We start from the raw sequence: 27,595 nt of genomic DNA, 5'->3' as shown, positions 1-27,595 counted from the left end.
TAAATTATAATGACAAATGGTCTAATATGCTGCTTGGTTAGATCTCTTATTCATTTCTGTAACCTTTTACCAACAACATTTTCATGAGGCTAATTTAACTAGCAATAATGAGCCTTCTTTGCTATTTTGGCTGTGAAATATGCTAAATACCAAGCTAATAAATTCAGAAGATGTAGAATCTTGAACATCCTGTTAAATGCAAGAATAATGGATGGTGTGCAAAAATGTGACTTGCTTTCAAATGTTTGTCGCTGCCTTTGTTTTGTTTCAATGGGGATGTGGTATAGTGCTGCTGCGTCTTTTATCCGAGGTTTTACAATTTGTGTGAACATTAATCCATTCTTAACTCTTCCACAGATTAGCTACCATCACACAACCTTCATAGGAAAAGACATGATTAATTAATAGACAATGAGAGTAAAGGAAGTTCATGACCCAAGCTGAGACACGGAGGACATTGGACAACTCTGGAGTCAAGTTCTCTGTGTGCACTCCAACGGCAGAGTATTCAAATTCAGGACAAAACAACAATAACCAACACAAATAAATAATTCCAAAAGCTTGAGATATCCAAGTCTAGAAGAATCTGGCAATTAGGTCAGAGGTGAGATAAATACCAAGTGTGATATATCAACTTAATATGTAAGGTTTTAGGCTTTACCTCCAATATACTGTTATAATGAAAATGTTAGCTAAGTATTCCTATTTAATACTAATAGATGCACCATGGGTCTACAACTTACATTGTTTCTGAATCCTTATCAGAAAGAATAATGAAAAGAGATGTGGTGAGGGAGCGAAGAGGGGGTGAGAGTGAAGCCACTGACCACTTTGTAGGATACTGGGATGGGGTACATCTCCTTCCCTAAAAGAAGCCCAGCAAAGTGTGGTGAGAAAAGTTTAGTGTTCTTGGGGAGTAACTTGAGATAAGCTGAAAGGATAATCTGCTGTTTAAAATTTATTACATGGGGTGCCTGGGTGGCTCAGTCGTTAAGTGTCTGTCTTCGGCTCAGGGTGTGATTCTGGTGCTCTGGGATCGAGCCCCACATCAGGCTCCTCCACTAGGAGCCTGCTTCTTCCTCTCCCACTCCCCCTGCTTGTGTTCCCTCTCTCGCTGGCTGTCTCTCTCTGTCAAATAAATAAGTAAAATCTTTAAAAATAAATAAATAAATAAAATAAAATTTATTACACTCCGCCAACATTTCAAAAATTATACATAGAAATATATAGATGAAACCTGGCATTCACTGCTCATTTGTTCTAAACAATGGCACTGAATAGCTACATGTTCTGAAAGGGAAAAACAACCAACATAAGGTTTCTCTGCATTGAAAAAACCTCAAATACAGGGGGACTATAGAATAAAGGTGTAAGAAACCAGAACAGAGTAATGAAAAAGTTAGAAAACAAAATGGGACATAGTAAGAAAGTGGTTGTAAGTTTAAGAGAATGAAAGACATTAATTACATCAATGCATTAAAATTAAGATAAAGAGAGTAGATTCGTGGGGGTACCCAAATCAGGAAACTTTTCAGCTGAGAAGGCAAGGGTTGTTTATACTATATTTTAATTTGTTACTCAGTGAGCAAAACCTTGACATTGAAGAACTTGCTTTGTAGCTCAAGCCAGATTCTCTAGAAAGTAGACTGAGATCAAGCAGTCCCAGGTCAGCAAGGAGGAGGTAAGAAGAGAAGTGTTATAGGACAAAGAGAAAGGAGACATCAAGTGGGAGGTTACTGACTTGGGCAGATCTTCACAAGAAAACATGGCTGGTTACTTGGTCATGGGAAACAGCTCTAGATAAATTATATGGAACTAAAGCTCCTTGAAAAAGTTTACTAGGTGGAAGAACCACTATTTATATGCTAGTTCCTTACCACCTTCTAGAGTATTTCATTGGTAAAGCTTAATCCCATGGGACATTAATGCCTCTGCACTTCCAGTAGCCTCTTGTGGGTGGCCACTGGGGAAGCAATATCCCAGTGGAGACACAACTGTCTTAGATCTGGTCATAGGTAGCAGAACCACTCTGCATCTTTCCAGGGTAGATGCAACTGGGGGCATGTTAGTACCTGGTCTTCACCCTGAGGAAGGCTGATACAGGTGGTGGTGTTAGGGACATAGATGACAATGGTACTAGTATCTGGAGCTCTCCATTGAGCAAGGATGCAAAACCTGAGAAGAGTTTAAGGTGGAGCCAGTATAGAAAGTACATCACCTGGGCCCAGGACAGGCAACCCTTTGCAGAGTTTTCACTTCCATCATTTCCTGATATCCACGTCACATATGAAACAGCATCCTCATATCTTCCCTGAAAGGGAGCTCAAGTATAATCCTTCAAAGTGATGGCCAGATGCAATTCCCCCAAATGAGGTCATGAACCATGTTACAATATCCAATATTCCAGTGATCGTCGGGGCCTTAGTTGATGTTGCTCACCAATCTCCTCTACCACTCATTCTAGATTTTCGTCATGTTCCACTGGCGCTTCAGCTGGTCTAGGGGAAGTGACCCTGACATTAATGCCAAGTGATTAGACCCTTGGTTTCCTCGCTCTTATGGAATCTTAGCTGCTGTAATTTCCCATTCACTTCTGGGCATGGAGCACATCTAAGTATTAGACATAGTTCTCTTTCCTCAGATAATGAAGCAGCAGCCCTACTTCCTCACGGTGTTAAGTACAGTATCCCTTGCTATCTTTGCTAGAACACTGTAGTGAAAAATGCAAGACAACCACATCACGTGTGAACCAAACATAGCTTCCAGTTGAGTAGGCCTCTTTATGGGTTATGGACAGAACTACCCCTCCCCATGCCTCAAGAACCAGGATTCTAACTGGCAAAGTCTAAGGTGGTAGGGAGAGGAGGCACAAAGCCACTAGTGGGGCATTGGGATTGACTGTAAAAAGGGCTCACCCTTTTTCCCAGAGCTGTGTGTTCTACCTATGGTAGGCATGACATCTTCTATCGGCTGTTGGTTTAGCATACAATCTTCATCACGGAGGTCAGTACTCCAATCCTGTAGTGTTGTCCCCCTCAAGTAGTGCCTTGGCTGAGCCTTTCATGACTAATATTATTCCACTATTGTATCAGTTTGTGGCTTTGGGTTGGTGGGGCATGCAGTTATTGTAAGCTCACTGTTGCAGCTCCTTTGTTAGAGCAAGTGTCCTCTGATAGGAACGATGTCACGTGGGACACCGTATCACCGGACCAGGCATTCCGCAAGCTGTCAGATGCGGGTGAGGGCAGTGGCGCCGTGAGCAGGAAAGAAAAGCGCATATTCAGGCTTTGCTTCAACTACTTAGGATAAGTTGCTGTCCTCTCCAAGTTCAAAGGGATCCAACTTAATTGGTCTGCCACCAAATAGTTGATGGGTTTCCCCCAGGCATGGCACACCCTCTTACCATCCACTGTCAGTTACGTATCAGTGATTGGTTAAGCACTAGACAAAAAGCCTTAATGATATATGTATCACAAATAGAGTTCAAAAAAGCACAAGTATTTTTATGCATCGGTGATAAAGGTCTTCTGTACGTATCTGTATGTTTTATGTTACCGATTTCCCCTATTATATGTCGTTTTGCTAACATGTTAGAGGTGGAAAGACTACATATGCCACTCGACATGTGCTCTTCCACTGTGATTATTCCAAAATACCCTGTTAGACTAGGGTATATCTAGTCTAGAATATATCTTTTTGATATAGTTAAAAAAAAAAAAGCCACTACCAACTCATAGAGTGCTACAGTTGGAAGAAAGTTCAGAGAATAATTTGAAACCTCTTGTGTCACAGATGGAAGCATCTAAATGAAACAGCTTGTTAGTCTCAGAGTCACCAGAATGCAAAGTCTTTTAGACTATACTCCCCATGTCCACTCTTTCCTCACCTCGTACAACTCCCCAGTGCAAAAACAAAGAAACACACAAGCACACACACACAAAACTAAACTAAAACACAACAAAACCAGAGGGCCTTATTTATTGAAGGTGTTTAATGCATATAAGCTAAATGAGTGGGGTTTGGAATGAGTGGGGCTACTGACTTCTAAGACTACACTTGTAAACTTTTATGTACTTTTAAAGTTAGCTTTGAACAAAAGGTGAGTCATCATAATTTGATATTTTTACTTCTGAACCTTTTAGTTAGAATGGCACGGCTACTAGGTGTGCAGTGCATGAAAACGGATATTCTCTAAAATACGTTCAGGGGCGCCTGGGTGGCACAGCGGTTAAGCATCTGCCTTCGGCTCAGGGCGTGATCCCGGTGTTATGGGATCGGAGCCCCACATCAGGCTCCTCTGCTATGAGCCTGCTTCTTCCTCTCCCACTCCCCCTACTTGTGTTCCCTCTCTCGCTGGCTGTCTCTATCTCTGTCGAATAAATAAATAAAATCTTAAAAAAAATAAATAAAATAAAATACGTTCAAGTGCATACTGGTGTCCAGTATTATAAGACCCAGAGAGAGAGCCCAGTCTCCGCATGTTGCCACATTCCTTTAGGCAGCAATCTTGGCATCGACGTTATAGTTAAATACACATCTTCAGTAAGCCTTTGGTGTGAATGGCAAGAGAGATGGGTTGTGTAAATGCATTTTTAATCCACAGAAAAATATTTTTAAAAAATACTCCTTCCCATCTACAAACATTCTCATTTATTCACAGCAACAACAGCTTCTGCTTAAAAAGCCGTCTCCTTCAATTGCAACCTTACAACAATAACAGCAAAAATGTCTTTCTGGAAAATCCACTGCCCTCCTAAACACATACCATCTTTTATAAATTCATTACTTTACTCTCACTAGAGCTCTATCTTTAAAACAAACCTTCTAGGAGACAGGCTAGGACTCTCTTAGAGTCCAAGAGGTAGACACAAAGATGTTGGAAAGGAAAGACTGAATATTCAAATATTAATAAGCTCTTACACATTAAACATTTTTTGGCACTTACTGCCATCCATTCTCTTTTGCTTTGCTACCTACAAAAATACAAGGTAAATCAGATAAAATAAATCTCAAAGGAGACAGGTGATTGCTAAAGGCTTACTTGAGAAATGACTTTTTTTTTTTTGAGAAATATCTTAACACTCTGGATCTTGGCATTGCAACTGTAAAAGTATGATATTCTTGATACTTGATGAAATATTCATGTCGATCTCTGGAAATAACCTTACGGTGCACTTTCTGTCTACATGGCTTGTTTTGTCTTACTTTGTTTAAATATTTCAAAAATACATGCTTTTCCTCTTCAGCAAAACTGCAAGTTTCTGGAGATTGTTATGATCCTCTGAAACTTCCATAAAGGAACATACTACTAAGAACATTACATGCTTGAGACACAAAACTACTGAATAGCATAAAGAGAGAAATGAGATTAAAAATAAACAAACAACTCTATGAAGAATGAAGAGAAATAATTGAACACAAAATAAGTCCTAGGGAAACTGGAAGAAAACAGCCAAACCTGCTTTCAAGTTTTTACATATAATACATAAAGCACTAGCAAGAATATTAAATAGATGAATAGTTTTTAAACTTTGTTCCCTACACCCCCAGGGCTGTTGTGGCTAGAGGGACAGGGGAGAGTATTGACAAAAGAAAAGTCAAGTACATGAACAGGCATCAGGCCCTTTTCCTTACTCCAGCACAACACCAGCTCCAATTAAATGTTTTTGAATACTGAAATTCCATGTACAGTTCTGTATGGAAAAAAAAAGGTTTCTGCTGCTAAAAAAAATAAAATAAAATTAGGCTTAAGATCACTAAAATAGAACATCATTTAAAAAGGAGAGTTTATCTTCTATTTAAAACATAGTTTTAAAGCCTACTGATGATGTGTTCGAGGAGGAATTCCAACAGGGGGAATATTTGCTCTGAGCCTATGAGTGTGGCAGACTTGTTTTATTCATCTTTTTTGTCCTACCACAGTCCTTACTTTGTAGGAAGTATTCAATATAGGCCTGTGGACCGACTGAATGCAAGGTTTGTTTGCAGACTGTTGTCTTTTATTTTCCTGAAATTTGAGAGAAAAGTCAGAATATAATCTAACCTAAAGTAGAATGTTGAGCTCTGTCCCAGTTAAAATGAATAAATGCAATAGATAAATGAGACACTGTTGAGTCCTCTAACCTTGTATGATCTAGGTCCGTAACTCTGGATTAGTCACGTCTTCTTTAGGGATGGAGAAAGATTTAAAAATGTATCTTCATATGGCATTTCTTATTGTGATGGTTAATTTATGTGTCAATTTGGCTGGACCACAAGACGTCCAGATATTTAGTTAAATGCTATGGTGGGGGTTTCTGGGTGACACTAACATTTGAATTGGTATATTGAGTAAAGCTCTTGCCCTCACTACTTTGGGTGGGCCTCATCCAATCAGTTGAAGGTGAATAGAGCAAAAAGCCATCCCCTCCCTGAGTAAGAGAATTCCTCTTGACAGACTGACTTTGAATTGGGACACTGATTTTTTCTTGCCTTTGCAATCAAACTGAAACACTCACCTTTCCTGGGCTTTAAAATCACTGGCCTTTGGATTAGCACTGTATCATAGACTCTCCTGTGTCTCCAACTTGTGGACTCACCCTGAAGATGTTAAGACTTGTCAGCCATCATAATTATGTGAGCCAGGTCCTTATAATAAATCTCTCTGTCTCTGTCTGTTTCTGTCTCTCTCTCTCGCTCTACACACACACACACACACACAAACACACACACACACACACGGTATTAGTTCTGTTTCTCTGGAGAACACTCACTAATACACTAACTCTACAGGGATTCTATCACAAGGGTGCAAAAGTATATGTTCCTCTCTGGTGCCAAAAGTTGGGGGAAGGGGATGGGATGGAAAAATCTAGAATACAGTTCAGGCTCTTTCATGGTCTTTTAGCTTTCTCACCATTATTTTACAGATATTTTTGGCTAATCTTCAACAGAGAGGAAAGAATATGCAATAGGAAAAAGTCTCTTGAACAAATGGGTTGGGAAAACTGGACAGCTACATGCAAAAGAATGAAACTGGACCACTTTCTTATACCATCACTCGAAATGGATTAAGGACCTAAATGTGAGACACGAAACTGTGAAAATCCTAGAAGAGAGCACAGGCAGTACTTTCTCTGACATCGGCCACAGCAACACCCTTCTAGACTTCTTCAAAAGAAAAATGACTACAGAGATGCTTAGCTTGTGTAAGGGACATTCACAAGAAATCTCTGTAGTGTTGAGGCCAAAGCTCCACGTGGGAACACCTAATTTTATTAGAATCGTGAACCTGGAATAATACAATTTTAAAATCTGGGTGTGCAAATTCAAAAATTTCTGAAATTACAAAAAGTAATCATTGTACTAAAGAGTACCTGAGAATCATAGTTAATCCATTTACAAGAATGTAGTAAGACCTAAGAGCCTGATAAAAATTTACATACCAAAGGCTATGGCCCAGTAAAAAAGGCATTAAGATGTTATTTGAAATTGTTATTATCCAAGTAGATAGAAATATTTCCCTACAATGGGCTGCACGATACCATTCTGTAGAATCAAGACAGCTCTACAGCTTCCCCAGAACCTTCTGGTAGTTACTGTACTGACACTGATGTGGGTGCACACGGGTGCAAAGTCTAATAGCCAAGCTGCTCTCATTCATTAGGCCAAATCAGACCTTAAAACAAATGCAAAAGAAATCATAACAGAATTTACCCATCAGGAAAAAAAAATTAAATACTAAGCAGTCAAAGACCCAATGACATACATGACTGGTGGGTGGCTTCAATTTCATAAAGTGGTTGGGAGACACCATAAAATTGAACAAGTTCAACCAGATGTCAAGTTTCACAATATTTTTCACAGTATGTTCAACCCACAATTCAAACCGTCTGTGCTCTAACCCATATGGGGATAAAAATGGCATCCATAAATCACAGGCTTTTTAAAAAAAAGTGCGTTTACAAAAATGACGATGTGGTTAAGCTGCAGTCTGCAAGTCACTCTTTTCACTGAAAAATGACTGGCTATTCTCCATGGTCATTCACTCTGATTTTCACTTGACATTAAAATAAGTGGCTGTTGTACCATACACTCAGGAAGGTTCCAGGTTATGTGCAAAGACTAAACGTTGGAACACGGTAGGATGTAGTTGTGACCACAGAAGCAGCATGTACTGATAAATAGCCAGATTCCATCATTTCATTTTAGGTAACTGTGTTAGAAAAAAAAAAAAGAGGGATAATAAACATGTCTTATTCCACCCCTAAAAGTTTATTTGCTGTGCCTGATAAAGGTGATTTGGTGTTCATTTACTTCAGAGTAACATCTTATTTACACTTTGAAGTCTGTTTTAAAGTCATCAAATGTGGATGACATCTTTTTTTTTTTAATATCTTAAAGCTCAGTGTTCTGAGCTGATGTTTAAAGTGGTGGCACATAATGTGAATTTTCTCTGAAATCCACATTTATTAATTACATGCCTTTCCATTCTAGGTATCCAAGAAAACTACTAACTGTACCTGAAAGTTCAGCTGGCAAAGCAAGAAAATATGCTGGCACTCTTGGCACCTTTTCATTATTCCTGCCCATAATTTTAGAAATTGAAAACATTTCTGGTTGTTTTCCTTTCCAATTTCCATCCCTGGACCTGGAGTGCAGATATCACCCAGTTCAGTTTCACAAGGATGGCATTTAAGTGGCTCCACCAAATGCTTGGCACTAGGGTTCTTTGGTGGACACCATAAAGCTTTCCAGGTAATCAAAAATACTTCTGTATTGAATGTATCTCTTTTTCTATGTTCAAAGCAATCCTTGCAGATCACTGTTTCAGAGCTGGACTAAGCACAATTGAAAATTCAGTTGCAGTAGGCACATTTCAAGCACTCAGTAGCCACATAGCTATCATCCTTGACAGTCTGCTACAGGACATTTCCATTACCATGGAAAGTTCTATGGAGCAACATTGCTCTAGACAGATGAGAAGAACAGAATTGAGAAGTGATTTGTTCAATGCCATATTGCTAGTAAGTGGCAGAATCAAGACTTGTTGCCCAGGTTTTGTGACTGTAAATCTTGTTCTCTTTTTTATTTTAATTCCTGGGGAGTATGGCTTCTGCCTGAATAGGAGGATTGAAATCTCTCACCTGAGGGATTCATCTGAATGCCACTTCCATCCAGCTCAACAGAGGGCTCATTCAAATATTTTGCTGAAGTGTTCACTTATCAGATGCCAGCCATGGCTACCATAATTGCCAAGAATGTCAACAACAGAACAAAATTCTTATTTATTTTCTATTCATTTAACAAATATTTATGCAGTGTTTATTATGCTTATTTATGCCAAGCACTGTAAGCAAAACTTTACAAATATTCATTCATTCAATATGCACAACAACTCATTGGAATAGGTGTTATTATTATTTTCCTCATTTTATGAATGAGGAAATTGAGACTTAGAGAAGATCAGTAATTTACCCAAGGTCCCCCAGATTGTAAGTAACAGAACTGGGATTAAGCCCAGGAGCTCTGTCTTTGGTGTCCATGTTTTAAACTACTATGCCAAATGGACTCTTCATTAGAAACATTATACAACCTCATTCCCACCAGAAATCATACACAGAACGTGTATCTTGATACTAACAGCTTGGAAGAAAAGAACAAGGAACCTTCTATCTTTTACCTGCAAGGGTAAAGTAGAAAGCTTGATGTCAACATGCTCATTCTCCACATTAAATTCTAATGGGCAGGAAGAAAGCAGAGTTTTATATTGTAGCCCTTCTTTTTCAAATTACAGATGCCACTGTTGGTTATTCCACAATTGAGCCGTCCAGTAAAGCTCTCTGTGGTTATGGAAATGTTTCATAGCTGTGCTATTTAATATCATTGCTACCAGCCATATGTGACTATTAAGCATTTAAAAGGTAACTAAGGTAACTAAGGAATGGAATTTTAAATTTCATTTAATTTTAACAAATTTTAACTTAAGTTTAAATCACCATATGGGGCACATGTCTACTGTACTGGATGGTATGGACCCAGATGGTTCAAGTGAGAACCAGCCAGCGCTCCTTTTTTATTTCTAAACCTCATGTGCACCTACTATTCCCTATATCGATGACATATACTGACCTGTTCAGTCATGGAGGCCAGAATGCTTGAGTCATCCTTGAGCACCTTACCTCCGGATATAATCCACCATGGAGTCCTGTTGATTTTAGCTGCTTAAAAACTTGCAGGTGTATGTATATTTCCCCATTTCTCCCACCACCATCCTGGTCTAAGCCACGATTATCATCAGCCGAGGTGACCACAATATCCCCTAAATTGTTTTATCCCTGCACATGTGCCTCCCTTTTTCTAAACACAATCATGGCATTCTCTGCTAACAGTTTCAGTTGTTCTTAGGAAAAATGTTACATTCCTGAGGGCTTACTATATGCTAGGTAGTTTGCTAGATTCTTGAAATAGCATAAGAAGATTGACAAGTTCTTCCTTTTCTGTGGCCCAGAAGGCCCTAACTGATCTACAGCATGACTCTCATTCCAAGATCACTGTCTCAGCTCTGAACACACCAGCTTTGTGGCTGAAGACATGCCAGGTCTGCTTTTCTGCCCCCTGGGGATGTGTGCTACTGGTATAGTGTACATTATCTTTGAGATGTGCTAGGTTAGTAAGCTAAAGGAAATGAAAATAAATTACAGACTCAGTTGTGTGTCTGAAGCTCTACAGCACTCAGCTGAGATCAACAACAATACTCGCTTTGACATATGCAGTGGCTCCTGTGTACGTGATTCAAGGCCTATGTATGAGCACACCAGGCATTTTTTATCAATGCTTCACTTTAAACCTTAATATCACCATGTGAGTTCATTATTTAATCCCTTCTTTACAGTTGAGAAAACTGAAAATTAGAGCAGTTAGGTAAATTGTGCCACGTTACATAGCTATTAAGTGGAGTCTGGGGAAGCCAGCTTTCAAATCCAGAGTTGCACTTATACACCACACACACACACACACACACACACACACATCTCAAAACAAAACCCTAGACTGTCCTGATTGTTCATATAATTAACACAGTAGTCTTGTAAGACAATATGATTACCTATAAAAATCTGGAAATTGAAAGAGTAAGTAATTTTCTATAATCAGAAGCATGAATTGAGCAGCAGATATAGGTTTTTGAACTAAGGTCCATAAAAATTCCAATTCTGTGTTTTCTCATTACAACACACTTTCCCCCTGCTCAATCCATTTTAAATCAAGAATCTTGGCACAATAGAAAAAAACTCTAAATGAGTTTTGCCATATTCAGTCCTGTGCAGATATTATAATACCCAAACAGCAAAATAAAACACATATTTTTATCACCAGCTTGATAATACTAAGCACTCTATAGGACCTCTCATTATGTGATGCCAAGAACCCGTAATGATGATCGTAATGGCACACAGCATCTGCCCTCAGCATGGGGACGCGGTAGGGCTAGCGCACTTTCCATGGTAAGTAACATACCATATACTATTCCAACTGAGCATCCACACTGCATGAAGAAAAATGAAACAGAAGAAATAACACTAATCAGGTATGAATCGCCAGTGGAGTCCTCACGTAATATTTCTTATTCCTTATCTTTGGATCTTTAGGACTTAAGATTTTTCTCAGAGAAAGAAAGCAAGAGAGAGAAAAAATACCAAGAGAAAAAAAATGAAAGAGCACGCTATAAAACATCTATGAGATTCATTGGTTTGAGGTCTATTTGATATATATGAGACTTAAACAGAATGGCTAGCTCCCTATCACTTCCCCCACTAATCAATGTTTCTTTAAGGTCAGTAAAGATTTTCAGTGTGCCTTTATTTCATCCAAGTATGCAAATGTTGGTAGACCTCTCAAAAGGTATGCTCTTCAGCCATGCCAGAATACAGAAGGCATAGAACGAGGCTGGAGAAGTAAGCAGACACAGGATCCTGCCTGCCTTGTAGGCCATGCGAAGGGGAAGCCTTGTCTGTTGATAAATCTTGAGACAAAGTACATAAATTGTATTTCAGAATGTTAGACCATGTCAAATGGACAGGCTGGGTCACTATGTTGTAGAATCCTATTGCATATCTTTTTATATAGTGAGGACGTTTTTGAAAAAGAATTTACCTGGATATATTCTAGTTCTAGTTTCTAATTCCGAATATATAATTCTAACATTTTTTAAAAAGTCTGAAAGAAATGAACTTTTTTTTTATGAAATTCGTGAAGTGCGTTAAGATAAGGTACAAGGTGAGAAATATCTTCTGCCTTTCTCTCAAACTAGATATAATGCTTAGGAAACCAATTTAACAGCATATGATAATATTTAAGTAAACATGGTGAACATGTCTCTCAAACATTTATCTCTGTGCAGGAACCAGGCTTCCAGCCTGGGATTTCAAAATATCATACCGACAATCTGTTTCTTATATAAGAGCATATATACTACATTCAAGAAATAGATTTAGGGGGGCGCCTGGGTGGCACAGCGGTTAAGCGTCTGCCTTCGGCTCAGGGAGTGATCCCGGCGTTATGGGATCGAGCCCCACATCAGGCTCCTCTGCTGTGAGCCTGCTTCTTCCTCTCCCACTCCCCTGCTTGTGTTTCCTCTCTCGCTGGCTGTCTCTATCTCTGTCAAATAAATAATAAAATCTTTAAAAAAAAAAAAGAAATAGATTTAGGATCTAGGCATATATTTACATAGATACAGTTTTATCATATAGCTATACAATATAGAATACACAACACTCGAAAATACAGTGTTGAAAAAACTGTTTGCCTTCAATGATATAAAACATTTTATCACTACAAACTTAGTGTATGTATCATATTTACAAACACTAAATATAAGACAAGTTATGTACATTCTCCCAAAGATAGTAGTAAAACTTTGTATGTTCCAAACACTATCACATTTTTCCCTACTAAAGCATTTTGGTACATATTTTTCATATTTTATTTACAAGATTGCTTCTTTGCATCATACACACAATATTTATATGTTTTATATAAAACCTAAGAAAGTCTTAAAGTTAATTCTTATAAAATATTCCTCCTTTTCCTCTAAACTCCCAACATACATGCCAGAAAGTTTCTCTCTTGCCCTACCCCTGGGATCAAACGAGGAAAATATATGATATAAATCAGACTATTTCTTTTCCTGAAGAGTTTTATAGACCATGGAGTTCATTTTCACTGAATACTTCATTTCTTTAAAACTCTTTGTACCAAGATAGGTTTTCAAACTCATCTTACAGTGTAGAAAGGTATACTTTTTTGATAAAGCCAAACACAATATGGTCACAGAAGCTCCCACCTAAACGTATATTGTGCACACCATGATTTAATACTATATTTATAGCTGTCATGAAGCATCGACACTACAAGTACCATCATTTTATCTACTAACTAACATATTTCAATGTAGAATGAGCACAGCAAACCTTTGAAGTAGGACAAAATCCAAAGAAAACACTCAACATAAACAAAATATGTGGCAACACTAAAACAAACTATAAAAATTTTATAGGTGGTAGTTTGGCAAGACCTACATAACTTGTCTGTGTGCAACCCAAGCTGAAAGACTGTAAAACTTAAAGCATTATAAACAGAGGCAAAGACACACATAAACACAAACACACACACACACACACACACACACACACACTTTCTGTGTAGTTAGGATCTCTGAGTTGTCTTTAACATGTCATTCTCCTGTCCTTTTCCATTATAACAACTCTATAATAAGCCAGTTGCCATTTCTCCCTACCCTTCAGGCATGCTAGATCAAAGAATTGGTTTGCTTTTTAATTACTAATCCCTTAACGTGTAATTTAGTAAACCGCTCAAAAGCAAGGTGTTATACCGAGTACTTTGTAAGCAGAACCTTCCCCTCTTCCCTTCCCAATACATTATGCTAATGGTTCTCAAGAGGTTAAATATCAAGGTAACTCAAGGAAATTCCTATTGGAAATCTGCTATTTATAATATTTTCAATCAGATTGTGTGAGTCTGTAATGTGAGCCATGGATTTTAAGAAGATAAAGTCACAGGCAGAAAAGCCACTGAAAGACTGTTGCACTATCATAGGCAAGACATGATGGTGGTGGGGTTTATAGTAGGTGGAGTGAACATGTAAAAAAATGAGTAAATGAGTTCATTATGTTGTGCACCTGAAATTAATACAATGTTATATGTAAATTACACCTCAAAAAAAAAAAGAGAAAAGTAAACAAACAAAACAGAAGTTAAAGCAGCATGTAGTCCATGAAAGAAGTGTGTTTCAAAAAAAGAAAGATGATAAGGACCAAACCAGAAATAACAGACAACAGGAAGAGTAGAATTGACAAGTCAACAAAAATTCTCTTTCAAAAAAATCAATGAAGTATATTAATCCTTATAATAAGCATACAAAAGTTACATGAAAAAGTGACAATAGTGTATTTGTATGCATAAAAGATTTTAGCAGGCCATATTCTTGAATGTGAAGAGCAAATATTCCAAATATGTCAGTTCTTTTGAAGGTAATGTTGTCACTGTTTAATTTTAATTACTTTAGTGATGACAATGGAGAGACATGGAAACTGGCAAGTATTATAAGAAGGTGAAAAAGAAATAGAACACTGAAAAAGTGATATTGAAGAAATTAAGTTTTCAGAAATGTGGCTAATTTGGCATTCTATTTTATAAATGTAATCAAATAAATTTCAGATAATTAAAATGTAAAATGTAAAATAATTAAACAAAAATGTTGAAAGTATTAATACTGAACTAAACTCAAAATAAAGACAAACTTTCTAAGTATCTCAAAGGCCACATGGAGCCCATGGCATCTCAGTGGTTATCTGTCACCCCATCATAGAAACCACTAGGCATCCAAAAGACACTACAAGGAATCAAGGATCTTTTTGTAATTGTTGCCATGAAAACACAGTAAGCCCATCTTCATTTACCTACATCTTTTCTTGAGGTAGGGAAGGAGGAAAACTTAAATTCTAAATACCTGGTAGTTTTCAAAGGCAAAAGAAAACAGAACAGTCATCCATAATTTTTTAGACCAAGCCTGAGGGAGAACTAAATTCTGAATAGACTGTAATGTTTGAAAGTAAACTGCATAAATTAAAAGAAATCAAGATATGGTTAACTGGCAAGTCTATTCTCTGTTATTTATTTGTAAGGGGTTCTGTATTTGCTTTCTATTGCTATGTAGCAAATGAGTATTCTAAATCCATCATCCAGAGATAACCATTGTTAATATGTTCATACTTGTATAAGTCATGCTCTAGTATATATCTAGTCTATGTTTCATTCTAGTCTTTTTATGTATCAGTAAAAATTTAGATGCAACAATTTTCACTGATTAGTAGCCCACACTTTTATTTAACATTATGTAGTAGAATCACAGATGTATTCATAATACAGCTCAGATATGCAAGGAAAACTAAGCATGATACCAGGGCATGACAGTCACGGGAACCAAAATTTCACTTCCCATAGGAAGGCTTATGAAGATGAGAGTAGATACAAAAAATAAAGACACAATATCCCTTTTGGGCGGCAAATTTAGAGGCATTTCATGTTTTCTTTTTTATATTTTCTTTATTTTTTACTATACTATTTTCTGTAGGGTGCACATATTGTTTTTTATGGAAAAAATCCAATGTAATGTAATACAATTTTCCCAGGAAAGATTTCCAAGCATGCAAAAGCAGCATTTTGTACTGTTTAGAAGTGTTGAAGGACAACAGCACTAGGACACCCATAGTCTTCATCAAACAAGGTAAGAGAGTTCATCTAAGTTTTGGGGTTCAGAAGGGAGGGTGAGGCAAATAAAATACTTCCTGGGACCTGAGTAAGACTAGGGTTAAAAGAAGCTGAGAAAAGGACATCAGAGTAAAGCTCTGAACAGGCTGGAGATTCCAACCAGCCAAGAGAAATGATGTAAGTTCTTTTGGGGGATAAAGCCCACTCTTATATTTTTAATCTACTATATTATGTTATGTCATATAAATTTTATAACAATTTAATTTTTATATTATATCAATTTATAGTATATTATAAATATAATTCTTAATGAAATTATTTTCTCATTGGATGGTATAGATCTTCAAGTAAATTTTTCAAGGAAGTTTGTAAGCGGCTCCTACATATTTATGTCATTTCCATTGCTTTCATTCATAAAATATTCATAACCTGGCCCTATACAATAAAGTGGGGCCACAGGCTTTTCCTCTCAAAAGCAGTAGATGTTATTCTATGGGCTTCTGCAGGGAAGTGTAAGGTTACCCTGATTTTACCATGTCAAAGAAAAAAAACCACCAAAGCTGCCTGAGTTTTTACTGTTTTCTTTCAAGCTTTTGCATGGGTTCTTCTTCCCCAGGAACACTTCAAATTATTTGGTAGTGTCCAGCGCTGTGCCTTGTACATCTAACATCTTCTCTCTCATCATTCTGAACATTTTTCACCCTCGTTTAGCATTTGAGATGAGCTTGTCATGTTTGCCTTCCACATTACTGATACCTCAGTGTCAGATCTGTTCTTTCCTGCCTCCTCTTTGGACTTAATTTGGTTGCTTCATTTTAAAACTTCATTATTCCACTCCATTTTGCAGCATTTCCCCTAAAGGATGATAATTATTTTCTTATGGATTTCTGATAGTTTCATAATAACCGAACCTTCTTACACTCTACTGAGATGGCTCGTCAGTTTTTTTTTTTCCTATTTTTCCTAGTTCCCTTTTGAGTCTTCAGCATGATTTTTTCCCTCTCCTCTTCTTTACAAAATGTGAAAGATTCAAATTTGATTTTTAAAAACTAATTATAAGAGATTTACACAGAAAAGGTGATGGAGAAAGCAGATGACATACAGAAAACGCTGGTCCTCACAGTGCAGAGCCAATTTTCAGATCTCTCAGATTTTTATAGAGTTTAGTTTTAAGGATTGAAATGGGCTTTTTCTCCTCTGAACAGTTCCCAGCGTATACTGATGACAGCTCCTAGTTTTGTTCTTAGCAATGGAACTTCCTGTTTGGAGGCCCTGGTCCTCTGTCTCCACCAAAACTGCCCACTAGCCCCTTCTCTATGTGCTGGTGATTTTTTTCTCCTATAAATGTACAGGAAAAAAGAGGTACAAAGGGAAGACAACAGGGTAAGTGGACAACACTTTGGTGTGTTAAAAAATAATAAAACTAATTATAGAGGCTACGCCTACTACAATTGCTTTTTAATACTAATCCCTTATGTATTATGATTATGAAGTAATAGTAAACTTCTCAAAAGCAAGATGTTATCCTGAGTACTTTGTAAGCAGAACCTTCCCCTCTTCCCTTCCCAACACATAATTCTAGTATGGTTCTCAAGAGGTTAAATAAGAGATTTAAACAGAAAAGGTGGTGGAGAAAGCAGATGGTACATGGAATAGGCTGCTTTCTCCTTATTCCCTACTCATTATTTCCCCCTGGGATTTACTGTCAGTGAATGGATAGACAGAGAGAGATTCACGGGAGTGGAGAGGAGATAGGGGTTAAAGGTAGCACTGTGGAGGACTGCAAAGTAGTAGACATGTAGAAGGTCAGCTGCTCAGCCTTTAAGGGAGTCTCTAAACTGATGACAAAAGATAGACCAAGTCAGGGCACCTGGGTGACTCAGTCAATTAAGTGTTTGACTCTTGATTTCAGCTCCAGTCATGATCTTGAGATCCTGAGATCGAGCCCCATGTCAGGCTCTTCTTATTTGGAGAAATAAGCAGGGAGTCTGCTTGGGATTCTCTCTCTCCCTCTCTCTCCGCACCTACCCCTACTCTTTCTCAAATAAATAAGTAAATAAATCTTAAATAAACAAAAACAGACAGACTGGGGAAATATTAGGAGTCTTTCTCTTCATTCTCTTTCTCACTAGCTTGCTGTATTTTTAGATGAAATAGCATTAGTGGTCTGTCAACTAAGATTTTCAACCCTGGGCACCTGCATGGTTCAGTCGGTTAAGCATCTGCCTTTAGCTCAGGTCATGATCCAGGGGTCTTGGGATTGAGCCCCGCATGGGGCTCCCTGCTCAGCAGGGTGTCTGCTTCTCCCTCTGCCTCTGCCCCTCCCCTGCTCTCTCTCTCTCAAAAAAAATAAATAAAAATAAATAAATAAACAAAAAAACAAAGAGTTTTTAGACCAAAAATATTCTGAAACTCTTGCTACAGATGAGTAGTCCAAAGAAGAGTCAAGTAGGAATTTCTTACAGAAACAGTAATCATAAGCAGATGACGTGAAGATAAAAGGATCATTAGCACGGTCGAAAATCAGGTTATTAGCTAGATACCAATTATACAATAGAAATATAATGCAAGCCATGAATGAGAGTCATATGTGTGTAAACTTGCTAGTAGACATATTTTGAAAGTTAAAAAAGCAGGTGAAATTAATATATTTTATTTAACCCTAATATACTCTAAATATTAATATTTCATTATAAAGTCATCTTTTTCTGTTTGTGTGATAAGAATTCAAAATCTGTATTGTATACTTAAAGAACATCTTAAATTGGGCTAGCTGCTTTCAAATGATTAACAGCCACACAGGGTTAGTGGCCACCAATACTGGACCATTGCAAGTCTAGGTTTTTATGTTATAATCGTACTTTGAGAAAAAAATGTTTTATAGGAAAAATAGTGTGAGAGACAATCATAAATTATCTTCTCTTACCTACACAAATCTTCTTTTATGTGAAGAGAAATCAATTCCTTAGGAATATGAAAAGAAAGTATGCTTTCTGACATCTGCTCCCGGATTCGCATCCACTTATTGTCAGATGTGGGAAATCTATATAATTTACACACTGGGTTCTTCAGCACTGGGACGGAAGAAAAAACAACAGGTTAACAGTTAAATTATAAATATATGCCCATTAGATAAAGATCAATTAACAAAATTATTAATCCGTCTACCATTGTAATTATTTATTTAATCAAGAATTTGTTTTTATCATAATTCACTAGTGTGTTTGAATTTCTAAGAATTTTGTTCTTCTATTTTTTTCAGTAGCTTCTGGGACATGCAGTCTTTATTAAATTATTTAAATGATACGTCAAATTCCATTTCATAAATATGGCCATTGTGATTCTCTAGTTTATCACCTATTAATATCTTTCTCTTCTAAAGATTTTGTTAAAGCATATGTATTTATAAATATACATGAAATATATGTATTTATATATGATACACACAAAAATTCTATTTCTTACTTTCTTCTGATAATTGTTAGCCAACTTTGCTCACTCATACAGTAGATGAGAACTGACATGTTATTTTAGAGGTTTCAAGTGGCCCCACTATTAAAACGTTTTATTTCTTAAATGCCAGAAAGGTTTATTCCTTGGCTTAAGAGCTATTACAATTCAAATATTATGCATACGTTAGTGCCAATGAGTCAATAACATACTTTCCTAATGCCACATATTCCCAGAAGCAAGACCAGGAGGCTGTGAACAAACTATATTTGTGGGTGGGAAGTGTTTTGGGAGGAAGTAACAAGATCATGCCATCAAGCATTTTAAAAGATTTAGAGAAAACGTAGAAGGCCAAATATTAAGATAATACTTGATACTTATTTCACGAGGCCTCCTACCACACTCCCAAACCATTTATTTCAGGGGAGAAATTTATTTCCACTGCTATTGAGCAACGAATGCTTTGGTTACACTCATACACCAAAGCTTAGTGGACAATAAAATATCAGTCAATTGCCAGTCAAGTATCTACAATTATTTGACTCCAGTTTACCAACAGAGCTGATTTAAAACAAAATTTGATATTAAAATGAAGCTTGGGTTATCTGGGCCAGTTCTCCTCAATGTATACGGTAAAATTCGTTTCAAAAGTTTAATGTCCTATATGACCATATTTCACTCACTACTTGGGTAAATATACAGTAGCTTTCTGAACATTAAAATGAGGATCTAGTCATCCGTTCCTCTACAATCATTCATTCTCAGAAGTATAGTCTAGACATCATCATTATCAGAATTGATGCTACATCAGAAACCTTGATTTCAGACATCCCATTCTTCAACAACTAGACTCAAAGTTTCCTGTACCTACCTATCCACTACAAAGAATTAGCCAAAGTGTTTATTTTTCAAAAGCACCAATAGAAGCTGGAAGAGAGTAGAATATTTCCAGTACGTTGAGAGAAATATTTAAAATCTAGAGTTGTATGTCCAGTTAAAACAAATAAAAATAAAATCTCGAGTTGTATGCCCAAAGAGATTATATTTTTAACATAAATACTACCTCTAAGTTTTATCAATTAGATTATATCACAGATCCATAGATAAAATTAACTGTATTTATTTTCTTTCTTTTTTATTGAGGTGTGATTGACATATAACATTACATTAGTTTCAAGTGTACAATGTAATGATTCAATATTTGTACACTGTTGCAAAATGATCACCACAATAAGTCTAGTTAACATCTGTTACCATCAAAGTTATCTTTTTTCTTGTGGTGAGAACTTTTAAGGTGTACTCTCTTAGTACTTTCAAATACAGTATTATTAACGATAGTCATCATGTTGTATATTATATCCATAAGACTTACTTATTTTATAGCTGGAAATATGTATCTTTTGATGCCCTTTACTCATTTCAACCATTGCCACTACCTATCTCTGGCAACCCCCAATCTGTTCTCTGTATCTATGAGCTTAGTTTTTTGTTTAATTAGCTAATTAATTTAGATTCCCCATATAAGAGAAATCATATGATATTTATCTTTCTGTGTCTTACTGATCTCACTTAGCAGAATTCCTTTAAGGTTCATTCATGTTGTCACATATGGTAAGAGTTCATTATTTTTTATGGCTGATTAATATTCCATTATATGTATCACACATTTCTTTCTCCATTCATCTATCAGTGGACACTGCAGTTATTTCCATGTCTTGGCTATTGTAAATAATGCTGCTATAAACCTGGGGGTACCAGATATCTTTTCAAGTTAGTGTTTTCATTTCCTTTGGATATATTCCCAGAAGTGGAATTGTTGGATCATATAGCAATTCTATTTTTAATTTTTTGAGGAACCTCCATACTGTTTTACATAGTGCCTACACCAATTTACATTCCTACTAACAGTGTGCAAGGGTTCCCTTTTCTCTACACATCCTCTCTAACACCTGTTATTTCTTGTCTTTTTGATAATAGCCATTGTAATAGGTGTGAGGTGACCGTTCATTGTGGTTTTCATTTGCATTTCCCTGATGATTAGTTATCTTGAGCACCTTTTATGTACCTGTTGGTCATCTGTGTGTCTTTGGAAAAATGTTTATTCAGATCCTCTGCCCTTTTTTTAAACTGATTGGTCTTTTTGCTATTGAGTTTTATCATTTTTTCATATATTTTGGATATTAGGCCTCATCAGATATATTTTCTTCCACCTGAAATAAAAACCAGCCAATAAAATAAACTATGATATATCATTAATTTTTAAAGTGACAATGTTTCAAAGATGTAAGAATTTTACTACAACCTCTAATGTTCCATCTTTAGAGTTTGAGAAGAAAAAAAAGTAAGTATTGAATTCAACATAGTGTCAGTCAGGTTAAACCATTTATGGGATCTCATGAATTCTAATATAGCTAACATGATCAGGAATATAAACACATTCTTTTACAGTAAGACAAAAACTCTCTTTGAAATGTCTAAATTTTTTCTTAGTAACCTAAGTAAATATTCAATTACTTGGCTTATGAATACTCAGTATATGTGCTGCTTTTAAACCTCTGGGGTTTTTTCCTTCAAGATTATACAAAATTTTTGTAAGCATCCTTCATTTTTCTTGCCTTTTATAAAATAATAATTATTTTTTAGAAAATCTATATTTTGAATCAAGTTACAAAATACAAAATTTTTCATTTTCTCCGTTATCCTAAAGCTAGTCTTTCCACTTTTGATTATATTGTTTTTATTTTACTGCTTTTCAGTGCATTTAAATATAAATCTTCCCTGAAATAGCTTTAAAAGCAGCAATCAAGGGCAGTTGGATTAATGAGCTCCAGAACTCTCCTCTGACGACCTGGTACATATCATACAAGGATTCTGTGGGAAGGATGCTGTTTTTAAGGAAAACACTTGGGACAAATTAAAAAAAAAAAAAGAATCAGGCAACTTGATCATCCTAAAGAAAATCCCAATTATGTCTCCCATCTAACTTTCATGTTATAGGTTATGATCTTTTAAAACTCATAGGACTCCAAACATTAGTACTAAATCAGGATTTCAATGTAGCTATAGTGGGATCCACCTTACAACCCAATTTGATCCGGCAGCACTCCTTATTAAACACCTACTAGGCAAGAACACCTACTCTGTATCTTAAAAATACCATGTAAAGGAATATGACTTAAAAAATGAAAAAAAATATGGACCAACTTTTTACTACCATGCAAATTTATTGCACTGGTTACAAAAAAGACTAGATAAGATGTTCTTAACTCAAAATTCTTACTGTGTTGATAATGGGGAAATTTTATCCTCTCCACGTAGAAGTAAGGGATGGTATTCATGCACCAAATACTGGACAATGGATCATAAATGATGAATGCTTGTGTCATTTTTTTTTAAAGTTTCTTCCCTATAGAAGCGATACAATTCTAACAATTCTGCACACTCATTCCAACTATGGGAATGAGTCCATCACTTTGAGCTCTGGCTTTTCATTGATGCCAAGTTTTTCTTTATATAGAAGATGTATTTCTGACCATACAATAGGCCTGTCAACTCAGAATACTATCTAATATCTATTATAAATTCTTTAAAGAGAACTCTGTGTGTATGCTCATTTTTTTTCCACTGCTTTTGTCAAAACAAGTGCTAAAAAATCATGTGACAGATTCTGCCAAGAGAAAAGTAGTAGAGATATTTTGGACCACATCATCGTCTTGGGATGACTTAATAAAAGTAAAGTTGGTCCAAATATTGATAATTCCCTTTGAGGTCCACTCCCTATCGTGAACACAGGAACAGAAAATAAATGGCACATTTTCCCCCCAAATTGCAGCACAACTCAAATTTCTATATTGTTTCTCTCAGACACTGTAGCAGGGCTTCTTCAACAAGGTTAACATGCCCAGCAATTGCGAAAGCCAAGCTGTTCTGTGAATTATCAAAATATAGATGCCAAAGAAATGTTCAACAACACCAACATATAGACAACACACAAAGGAAAACAACAAAACATAGCTGTTAAAAGCAAACTAGGGCAGAAAAGATAAACCAGAGAGATACCACAGGAATGAATCCCCCCCCNGGAATGAACCCCCCCCCCCCGTTCCTATTTTAGGAATGTCAGTAGATAGACAAGGAATTACCAATTTAGATTCAGGGACAAGAGGGTCATCAAAAAGCTAAATGCTTATTTCCTCCAGTTGTCTTTAACATATTTCTCAAGAGGAAGCTCATCTGTGATTATCTTTGTGAACTTTTTTGTGTTCAGGAGGTGGCAGAAGTCACATATTTAAATGGAATCTGACTTTATTGGCTTTAAGCCTTACAAAAATCGTTAGTTTAATGTCCTGCAGATTCTTACAGAGAATTCATTCTGTAGCTTTAGCTTTTAACTATGCAGTTGTTTAATAGTTTAATTATTCAGCTGAATGTACATGCATTGCCTGTTTTCCAAATGCTACATTATACTTACTAAAGATAAGTCTGTGTAATCCAATTAGATACTGACATTCCCTCATTTGTACTTGGAAATATCTTAGATTTATATACATCTGAAATGTAGGTTGGCTCTTTTTAAGATTGGATAAGAGCTGAAAAACCTAAATAGAAACCACTAAAACACTATCCTAAGCATGGTTATGGAAAAGAGATGGCAAGAAGACGTGAAGGAACTTGGAAAACACAGCAGAGAGAGATCTCTTTAAAAATAATAAAGATGAAAATAAATGATCAAATCAATTATTTAAAAAAATGAACTAAAAATTGTTTAGTTACTTTTCTCTGGGTTTGTTATAAAATCTAATTTATGTTATTGTTTGTGCTGTTTTTTTAAAGAAGAAAAAGAATGAATGTAATAGAAAATAGGATATAACTTTGCTGGACAAAGTGCTGCTTCCCTAGTCTAGCCAAACCCATAAGTTCTTGGTCCTCCATCTTCAATTTAAGGCCAAGAATAAGAAAAACTATTACAGATGCCAGAATAGGACATAAAGATAATTATTTTGTGGTCACTCAGTCTCGAGTTGATGATAATTGGTGAGTTTAGTGTGTAGAATTTGGATTTTAGATTTTGGATGGTCAGAAAATGATTTGTGTCACTATTTCCAGTTTGAACGATTTGCTCTGTTCATTCTAGTTCAGTAATTAAAGTAAAAGACGCCACTAGTAAAGGTAGAAGGTGGCTCATATTTCATGCTGAGCAACCTGACATGACCTATACTTCTCTGAACTCAAGTTGTTTCTCACCACTTTCCTTCTGTTCAAGGAATTCCCCACATCTCAAGGGAACATTCCTCTTTCCTGGCTATAAGTAAACTCAGCTCTGCTAGCACCTCCTCCAGGAAGGCTTCCTTGACTTCTACCCCATCCCTCCCTGTAGATTTGTCTCCTTGTCCTTCCCATCCCCATCTCTGCCATGGTTCTTACCAGTTGTGCTACAACTGACTCCTTATTATTCCATGTCACCCATCAGCGTGAGAACCTTGTGAAGGCCAGGATTGTGCTGTTGTTCTTGTGCTCATTCTAGCTCCTGCATTTAGCACAGTGCCAAGTAAATACAAACAGTCCACAGAAATAAGCTTAAGCCTTGCAACTCAGATGTTTCTCACCATTACTTGCCCCAAAAGGAGAACAGTTAGAGCACCAACAACTGTGTGAATTGGGAAGGGAAAATGCAAGAGTGAAGAACATAATTGAAAACCTCACTTCAAGGGAGGCCAGGCATCAGAATGAAGGATGAAAAAAAAACTGATTAAGAGAAAGGCCTCTTCACATTTGTCCACAAAATGTTAGCTTTTTACTCTATCATCTTCTTGCCTTTATTTTTCTTCCAGGTTTACCTGAGATGGGCAGTGGAGGAGGTAACGGACTTACTGCAGGAAGATAGCTGAGGCATTTCAAGGTGTCTAAGAGATGATTCCATTATTAGATAATGAAATTCACTCTTCCATTGAAGCTATTTAACATTCTAAATATATTAGTACACAGTAATGAAAATATATGGAAATTCCAAAAGAGCAAAGTTAATGGACTCTATCATATTTGTTAAAACAGCAAAGGGCAAAGAAATCTGGTGAGTAAATATAAAGGATCAAAGGGCAGCAGTAAAAGTCAAAATGGCCCCAAATTTTATATAGCAGAGATGTATAAATACAAGGGCAAAATCTATTTAAATTAGTATGGGGAAAATACAACAGAGTTATCTTTGGTTATATAAAATGACATCATCTAAAAATCCACAAGGCAGTAGATTTCATAGTTCATGAATGAAAAGAAAGAAAGGGGGAAACAGGGAATTAGCTTTTTGACTGGAATTCATCAGGACTTACAATGAGTAAAGAGGGACATATTTTTAACAATCTCTTAATATATTTTAAGTCCTGCACAGCTTTGGATGGGGTATTAGTGAGGAGAATGTTACCCCAGTATTTAGGTATTGTGAAAGGCAGCTAAAATCTATGGTGTCCTATGAGGTAGGAAACTTTTTTTTTTTTTTTAATAATTTCCATACCCAGCATGGGGCTTGTACTCAGGACCTCAAGACCAAGAGTCCCATGCTCTACTGACTAGAGGCAGAAAACATTTAAAAGTGAGAATCTGACAGTAATTTATCTGAAGTATATAAATTGAAATGATAAAATACACTTGCTATCAGCCATTTGACAAGCATTTATTGAGTTCCTGTTGTTTTCTGGCCCGGGAGATACAGAAATAAAGAAGCCATGTTCCTTCTTCTTAAACAGCATATATCTAGCATCTTCTGCAAAGCAGTAGATGGCTTAACTCTAATTTGAGAAAAAGATTCAAATTTTGAGAAAAAGTGTGATTCATCTGTGAAGGAAGAAATGCAAAACACCAGTAAAGTCTCCAAACAGGAAGGGGACTGCACGGATTTAGGACTGACAGCAAGGTAGTCCCCTCATTTGTATTTAGATTCCAACTTACACAGTCACAGAAATCTCAGCTGTCAGATATACCCTCTGAATATGAAGGGCAGTATGCACGTTAATATACAGCATGAAAGTGGTCTTCAAAGAATATAAAGGATAATTTCATGACTCAAGAAGTATGGAATTCAACCAAGGAAGACGCTGTATCAGATATAACGCTTGCTGACAGTAAAACTCGCTCAAAATGTGAAGAAAGGAGGAAATGTTGTGACAGGGCCCATTAGCTCCTCAGATTTGGCATAGTAACAGAGGCTCCATGGGCTGAAGTACTCTGTAGCATTATACTTTTACAAGGAAAACTGGGAAAACTGGGATTCTGGAGAGAAGTATCTTCTTGACAGAATTTTAAAAAGGTGTCTTTCTGGTCAGGCTTATTAAATAGAAATGACTTCTGAGAAAGACAACTGTAACAATGACAAAAAATATGTGACTCCATGTGAAATGGATTAAAATTAATATTTTAAAATATTCTAAAAAGAAGGAAAACAGGAAAAGCTAAATTATACTAGATCGACTTCAAACATGTGAGAGCCAGAAAAGGAAGTCAAAGGCTGTGCAGGTTACTGTGGTCATTTTAAAAGAACTGATGTCCAGAGAGGCTGACCCGGGTATTAGGGTCACACTGCTGGTTGGCAGATCGAGGCTTTGATGCCAGTTCTTCTGACAGCCCGTGCACTGCTCTTATACTAATTACCACAGCCCCTTTGTTACTATTCTGGGGCAGCCAAGTTCCTCAGCTGCTGGGACTTAGCAGGGCATGGGAGAGGCCTGACTGTGCTTCCCGGCTCCCACCCACCACCACCAAGTAGTTTTAAGCGTTCTTACTACCATTTTGCTTAAATGAATAAGCAAATAATGAGAGATGTAAATCTACTGTTTTAACAACTTTATGCTATGACTTATACAGAGTTAAACTAAATAAGAACATCACATTTCTAATACTTACTGTGTCTTCTAGTGTGTTTAGTTTCAGAGAATGTAAATGCACCAGCTGAAAGGAACGTGTGTCCCCATATAGCGAAGGCACTTATATGTCTTTCTTAAGGAATTGCAAATTCTGCCCACCCCCATCCTTTCTCTCCTTCTGCCCTCCATTCCCCAGACTCCCAACATATATGTTCGACTTGCAGGGCAAGCAGGGCATGAAAAAAGGTGAGAACTTAGGGGGAAGAGCTTTTTTCTTGTTAGTCTTACAATAGATAAGTGAATTTCCTGAATGATAAATGAAACCTCTAGCGATATAAATAGAATAGCGAAGAGCTGCTATGAGATATGACATTCTCTTCCATTCGCTCAATAAGTACTTCATAATTCACTTAAGGCTGGCAAGTTCCATATAACACATTAATACAAAGACTCGAAAAGAATGTCAGTAGCTCCCTTTGCCTACAGATTAAAAAACAAACAAACAAACAAACAAAAAACCAAAG

The 27,595-nt window shown here is 36.6% G+C and overlaps 1 protein-coding gene across 9 annotated transcripts in view; it reads right to left on the bottom strand.

The window, feature by feature from the left end:
• INPP4B (inositol polyphosphate-4-phosphatase type II B) overlaps positions 1-27,595 on the bottom strand; it is a 753,420-nt gene that overhangs the window by 169,537 nt on the left and 556,288 nt on the right. For all 9 annotated transcript variants that reach the window (XM_034661577.1, XM_034661575.1, XM_034661579.1 and 6 more), the window contains one exon: positions 18,695-18,842. In XM_034661577.1, the coding sequence (XP_034517468.1) occupies positions 18,695-18,842 (148 nt within the window). The remainder of the gene's footprint in view (positions 1-18,694; positions 18,843-27,595) is intronic.

This window comes from Ailuropoda melanoleuca, chromosome 5, assembly GCF_002007445.2.
Source record: "Ailuropoda melanoleuca isolate Jingjing chromosome 5, ASM200744v2, whole genome shotgun sequence".
In the NCBI taxonomy this organism is placed as follows: Eukaryota; Metazoa; Chordata; class Mammalia; order Carnivora; family Ursidae; genus Ailuropoda; species Ailuropoda melanoleuca.
The sequence above is the reverse complement of the archived record's forward strand: the minus strand, read 5'-3'. Positions and strand labels throughout refer to the sequence as shown.